Here is a 7,504-nt window from a genome sequence, read left to right as displayed (position 1 = left end):
AATTAACTTCATTTAATATGTGCTCTCATTTGTATAAAAATTTTTGGCTGCCGGTACACTAAATCACTCAATTAGAAAATTCCAAGAAATTGTTAAAGTTAAAAAAACACATCTCAAACGGTTCAAACTCGTGTCTGACTTCACGCCCTCGTATCGTGTTATAATGGATACAGAGATACAAGCTAATATACATACAGCCAGCCACAATGATAATAATTGATCAAATCAAAGGGTAAAATAAATTATTATCGGCGACTAAAAGAACAGCAAAAAAACCTAACAAAAAAGGAGTAAGAGTAAAAGTTTTTACCACGTGTATAAAAAGTTGACTAGGATTCATGAGAAGGCTCATGTTTGCTCGATGCACAATAATCAATCTTTTCAAGGGTTAAATAAATAGAACACCATATCTCAGTATTGGCCTCTTTAATTCGAGTTGTATGAGACCATGTATGAGAGTGCAAATGCAAGCAGCATTCGAATAAGGAAAATATTATTGTATAATGTATGACGCGGACGCAAGGACTTAGAAAAGGATGTACTGGATAAATATAAAGAGGAACGTTACTTTAATGATTTCTCACAATGCACAATGAAAGAAGAATGTGTAGGCGTTTTCTATTAATTATATAAAGAAGAATTATTATAAAATTGTATGTTTGTTATTAACGCATTCAAAATATTCATAAATCCTGAAATTCGGAGGATTTTTTAAGTTTATAATTAAATTTTTTTATTCATATCAAGACATCCTTAATGAAATAGATATTAAAACTCCACTACAAATTCGACTACTGCGGAATATTTAGGTGCTTCTACCTAATTTGCCCTTGACTCCTCTGCTGAGTAGAAAACACCTTGCCGTGTAACTGTAAAATTTTGTACCTTGGCACAAATTATAAATGCTTAACGCCTCATTAAGTCTTATGACCACACGCGTGTCCTTTTTTGCAAGTTTTTTTAAAAACCACTTCGAGCTCATTCAAGCTAAACTGCTACTTTCGGGTTGGTGTTGATGTTGATGTGGTTGCTGTTGTTTATGTAAATATGTCGTGAAGTTTTCGGTTGATAAATTTGATGAAAAGATTTTATTTTTGAGATTTTTATTATTGTCAAAAACATTTTTTAATATATTTTTAATAACAGTTCTAGATATTTATTGTATTAGTTCATATCTATATTTGATGTATTTTATTGTATTATTGTTTTGTGGATGAATTATAGAATAGGGATTTTTATTGTGGTGAAGAGGTGGAATGCTTTATGCAACGTCAAACCAACCGTCGCCGGAATGGTGTATCCGACTTCTACTTTGTAGTAGGAGTCCCCCGGAATTGCTTTCGCATTACTTCAGGGAGGATCCCTTATAAATTGGCCATCCATGTCATATGCTTCTCGTAAAACTTGCGCCCACGCTCCCACTCCTGATACGATTTGGAAAATCATCAGATTGCACTTCCTTTTAGATTCGTTTGCGTCCAGAATTGGAATAATGAAACGATAGCAACTCCTGAACTAGAATGGTACACATATGTTAATTCAAGGGAATATATATTATTTCATATATTTTTACTTTAACGAATAAACTACAAACAATGAGTTTAAAAGAATGTGGGTGTTTATCAGTTTTCCTGATGGTTAAAATTTAGAGTGGGTTATCAACTTAGAGTAGTCTTAGAAAGTCTATGTCTTGCGAAAGCAGAGCACTGTAACGGAAGATGTATTGATGATTCCTCTTCATCATCCTCCATGCAATGTCTACAAAGCAAAGAGTCTCTGATATGATGTTTGTATTTATGATCAGTTTATAGATATTTCTTCAAATATAGAATTGTGTACATGAAAAAGAAATATAGGTGATATACTTTAACTATATTGGATTAAAATTGAATTAAAGTTAAACTATTAGAGCATGATTTGACGAGAGAATAATTTGGTACTAAAATTTTCTATAAAAATATAGTGTCAAAACTAAAAACATTGTGAGACATTGTCAATTTGCAGACAAACATATAAGAGCTGAGCTTTTCAAAATTTTAGACGATCGAGATATCCCAAAAAGTTGGAGAGTTTATATTTGCAGGATATTCGTTAAATAAATTAAAGAAGAGAAAATTTTACTCTTCATCATTTCTAATTTGTACTGACAATAATGTTGACTCATAAAAATTTAAACCAACTATTTTTAGACACTAATATCATTTCACTTTAAATATCGAACACGAATTATTTACTAATTTTTCGATCTTTTAAAGAAACTCATACAAATTATTCATTTCTATTACTACATACATACATACATATACGTACTATAAAAACTTACATAACATACAGTATTAAAATTGAAATTAATTGAAGTAAAAATATTCACACGTTTTTAAAACAGTTTTTCACTTCAATCATCAGTACTAATCCAATTAAATGATACGCCTTTTACAGACATTGCAAAAAATTATATGTAAGTTACGTTCATAGATCATTAATCAAATTCAAAAACAACTACATACATATGTACATAAATTTGTTTCCAAATTATTCGAAAGAGATTATATGAAGTAAATACGAATACATATGAAAAAATCAAAGATGATTCTCAAAATAATTATGCGTTTAATTCAATTGTTGTGAAATATATTATATGGTACGTTCAGTGAAAGCAGTTGCACAAATTTTACAAGTGTGCTGCTAAAACTAAATAACATCAATAAATGTGCTTTCATTTTGATTGAATATAAATTTTATTAGTTTTATTTATTGATTTCGTTTTTCTTTTGATATCGAACACTACGTTTACGCTAGTCTTAAAATCACTTCTAACTATTGATATTAAAGATATGTTGAATGGTGTTTAATGCAGCAAAGCAATAAAAGAAACGTTGGCAACTCTATACAAACACAACGTGTACGTAGCTTTGATTCTTTCTACTGTTGTGCGGGTCTGCTGTTTGTGTTGTTTCGATTTAATTATCACAAAATGCCGACAATTGGAGTTAAACGTGATTTATTATTTGAAGCGTTGGGGAAGATTTACAGTAAATTTATTATATTCTATCTATTACAATTGAAATGAAACTACATTTTCCTTTTAGCGGATGATGAATTTCAGCAGTTATGTTTTGCATTTGGCTTGGAATTGGATGAAGTGGTATGTAGTTTCAAATGTGAAAAATACTGTATATTTATCTCAAAAAAACAAATAACTTTTCCAGACATCTGAAAAACAAATGCTTACGAAAGAACAAGGTGATGTTGCTGCCGCTGCCGACGCATCTGAAGAAATTATTTACAGAATAGATATACCAGCAAACCGTTATGACTTGTTATGTTTGGAAGGTTTAGTTACTGGCTTGTTGGTATTTCAGGGCAAGTAAGTTATTTCCATGTAATATTATATTTTATTCTTTTCATAACATAATATTTATGTAGAATTAAACCACCTCAATTCAAGCTGACGGAACCTTCAGCACGACAAGTACTTAAAATTTCACCCGAAACAGGGTTAATTCGCCCCTTTGCGGTAGCTGCTGTTTTGCGTAACATAAATCTTTCGCAAGCAGCATATGATAGCTTTATTGATTTGCAAGATAAATTGCATCAGAATATTTGTCGTCGACGTACGTTAGTCGCCATTGGCACACATGACTTGGACACCTTACAAGGACCATTTAGCTATGAGGCTCGCAAACCGGAAGACATACAATTCGTGCCTCTAAACCAAACGCGTCAAATGAATGGCCATGAATTAATGGACTTTTATTCAACACATGCGCAACTAAAACAATATTTACCTATTATACGTGATTCACCAGTTTATCCAGTAATTTACGATGTCAATGGTGTAGTATTGTCATTGCCACCAATTATAAATAGTGATCATTCGAAAATCTCTATAAAAACACGTAATGTTTTTATCGAATGCACTGCAACTGATTTAACCAAAGCAAAAGTAGTTTTGGACACTTTAGTCTGTATGTTTTCAGCACATTGTGCAGAAAAATTCTCTATAGAACCGTGCGATGTTGTACAAGTTGATGGTTCTACTGTAACTTATCCTGAATTAAAAGTACGCACTGAACTCGTATCAGCAAAAAAAGCAAATGCTGCAATTGGTTTGTCTTGTGACACTAACCAGTTAGCGGATATGCTAACACGTATGTATTTGGAAACTAAAGTCGATGGTGACGATAGTTTAGTTGTTAAAATACCACCTACAAGACATGATGTTATACATGCGTGTGATATATATGAGGATGTCGCAATTGCTTATGGCTATAATAACATTAAAAAGTCATTACCTGCCTTTATGCATATAGCAAAACAATTTCCATTAAATAAACTGACGGATTTACTGCGTGAACAAGTTGCTCAAGCAGGTTTTACGGAAGGGTTAACATTCACACTTTGTTCAAGAGATGATATTGCGAAAAAGCTGAATAAAGATATCGATGCTATAGCAGCAGTACATATATCTAATCCAAAAACACTTGAATTCCAAGTTGTACGCACAACACTACTACCGGGTCTATTAAAAACTTTAGTAGCCAATCGTAAAATGCCGCTGCCCTTAAAACTATTTGAAATAAGTGATGTAGTCATTGCTGATGAAAATAGCGAGGTTGGTGCACGTAATGAACGTCGATTATGTGCTATCAATTGTAATAAAACTGCAGGCTTTGAAGTAGTTCACGGTTTGCTGGATCGTGTAATGCAGTTACTGGAAGTACCATGGAAAAGTGGTAACACTAAATCTGGTTACTACTTACAATCGACTGAAGGTAAAGTTTACAAAATTTTATAAGAGTATATAAATTAATTTTATGTTTCTTACAGATATTAGTTATTTCCCTGGCCGCTGTGCTAACGTAATGTATAACGACGTAGCAATTGGTAAAATTGGCGTGTTACATCCAACAGTGTTGCAGGCTTTTGAATTAACGACTCCCTGCTCTGTGGTTGAATTTAATATCGAACCATTTGTCTAAAGATTTAAAACTAACTATATCAAAAACATAGTTTTTGTATTCAACACATATGTGTTATAAATAAATAAAATCTTAACTTATTGAATTATTGTAGTTTGAGTAATTTAAAACCTAAATAATAATTTTGTATCTTTTTATTTACAAAAAAATTAATATCTATGATTTAATTAATTATATATTTAATGACTTAAATTAATAGGCGTAAAAGTCTGAAAATACGTCAAGCTTTCACTTACAGAACCGGCAGATCCAGGAAGCCTAGTTTATTTATCTTAAAATGCATTTATATTCACATTTTGTAGTTTTCCTATGTGGGATATGACACAAAACCAAAATATTTCTATCGTTTTACTAATCATGGTTTTACTGATTATCTATGTAGAACTTTTAGTTGTGTCCTATTCAATTTGCATGTAATGAATTAACAGAACAATTGACTTTAAAATGTAACCAAATAAAGTAAGGAAGGGGTAATTTACTGTTATCTTATTTCTTTATACAACCACTTAAATAGGTCAGAACCTTGAATCTAGATGAAAGGCATTACATTACGAATATATCAGTGAGATATTAATTGATTTTAACCAAGATCAAAACGAAGAAACCTGACCAATTCTAAAGAGTGGATAATGAGTCAAAACCATCACGAATGGTTTCATAATGCTTTAAACTGTTAGAATACAACCATATTAAGACCTAGAACAATTTTTTTCTTCTAAATTGTGGTCACGAACACGTGTTCTAATCCAATCGGCAAAATTCAGATCTCAACAAGCTAGTGCATTTGCTGAATAGCATATTCTCTTCACAAGATCATCATTAATAGCCTGTTTGTTTTAATAATATATATTATAAAAATCTTAACGAGAAAGAAATGGACAATCGATTATGAAACTGTGATAAATTAAACAGTACAGTCAGCGGTATTAACATGAACTCTTGAATTAATTAGCGTACCTAGCTAAAGTACTAAGATATATCAATATTTGTTTACTATTTTTTCTCAATCTGTCGTCTGTTAAGAAACTTGCAAATTTTTTTGTACTCTTATTCAGTTCAGCTAAGCTTATAAACAAACAATGAGCTTTCATTGCAATGATTTATTATAATCTTTAAATCTGCTAATTTAAGTAAAGAGAATTGATTTATGCCTTTGATTGATGTAGATTATAGATATCTAGAAACACGTGTACGTGTAATATTTATTTATATTTTAAAAGCTTGAAACATAATACTTCCAATATATAAACAAGAATAATATTATTGTCGAATATAAGAAAAATCGTTCACTTTCTGTTCATTTTATTATAATTCATTTTATTTATTAATCAAATTCCCTCATTTAAATTAAATCAGTCTTCAATTTAGCATAAATATATATGTATATCCAGGTAAATAACAATTAAAGTGCTACTTAAAAGTACTTAACCGAGTATAGAAAAAGACTATATATTAGAAACTTCTACCAAGTAGTACTAAAATAAAAAAAACAAGAGAATATCATAAAAACAAATTTTGTGTAGAAAACTTCGATGTAAATGTTCCTAATTTTAAAATAAAATAAGTCACAAGGCAGTAACACTCATCATTTCTGAAGAGCCATTTTCGCAGACTATCAAATTTTTAATGTAACCAATATATTTACAAAATCAAACTTCTTTGTGTTTGAAGGTGAGTATCCAAATTGCCGCATTGTCTTCATGACTATTCGAAGGCAGTCTGTCTCTGGGTTTCCTGACAAATCCGCAAACAATGCCAGAAACTGAGTAAACGTAGTAAAGAGTGAAAATAAAGCATAACTTCGTTACGAGTGCGCATTTTAATTCAAATTAATCACAAACGCTGTGAATGGCATGTTCTTATCCAGTACAACCGAGCACAGTCCATGCCTACAATTCACAACGAATTGTAGGCCTGCGAATTTTACTTAGTATGGCCGGCCTCAAGCAAAAATATTAATTCTTAAAAAACAATTTAGTGTTGTTTTTAAGTCCAATAATTTTAAATATAACTATTGTAACTATTTATTAATAAATTTCAAACAAATGTTTTTATTCCATATAATCTTATAGGCATATTTATTAGTTTATTTAAATATGTAATATTTTTCATATTGAATTTTTTATTTCTTCTTATATTTTTGCATAATAATAGTTATAATAAGAATAAGCATGACCATAATAATAAAATGTATTTTTATATAAGATATTTTGGGCATAGTAATAATAATAATATTAATAATAATTATAAATGTATTTCTATATTTTATTCACTTACTTTTGCATTTTTTTTTTATTTTTAAAGTATTTATTTTTATATGCATACACGTACGTAAATTAATTTACGCGTTAGTATAGCATACATATTTCTATTTATTTAATTATATTTTTAATTGATGTGCAAAAGATTTATATTTCTTTTTTCGTATTGAAAAATAATATAAATACAAACTAATTCAAATCAAAAATATATATAAAAAATAATAGTTTTTTTTTCAACAATTTAGCGCAACATATTCGTTT

At 30.0% G+C, this 7,504-nt stretch overlaps 1 protein-coding gene across 1 annotated transcript; it reads left to right on the top strand.

The window, feature by feature from the left end:
• Window positions 1–2,894: 2,894 nt before the first annotated feature.
• On the top strand, window positions 2,895–5,067 carry LOC119682412 (phenylalanine--tRNA ligase beta subunit-like). The gene is made up of 5 exons (XM_038095846.1): window positions 2,895–3,032; window positions 3,090–3,145; window positions 3,210–3,367; window positions 3,427–4,775; window positions 4,831–5,067. Exons 1-5 carry the CDS (start codon window positions 2,975–2,977, stop codon window positions 4,980–4,982), a joined length of 1,773 nt encoding a protein of 590 aa, XP_037951774.1. The 5' UTR covers window positions 2,895–2,974; the 3' UTR covers window positions 4,983–5,067.
• The last annotated feature ends 2,437 nt before the right edge of the window (window positions 5,068–7,504 follow it).

Source organism: Teleopsis dalmanni, chromosome 2 (genome assembly GCF_002237135.1).
Source record: "Teleopsis dalmanni isolate 2A chromosome 2, ASM223713v2, whole genome shotgun sequence".
NCBI lineage: Eukaryota > Metazoa > Arthropoda > Insecta > Diptera > Diopsidae > Teleopsis > Teleopsis dalmanni.
This window is presented reverse-complemented; position numbering and strand designations above follow the sequence as displayed.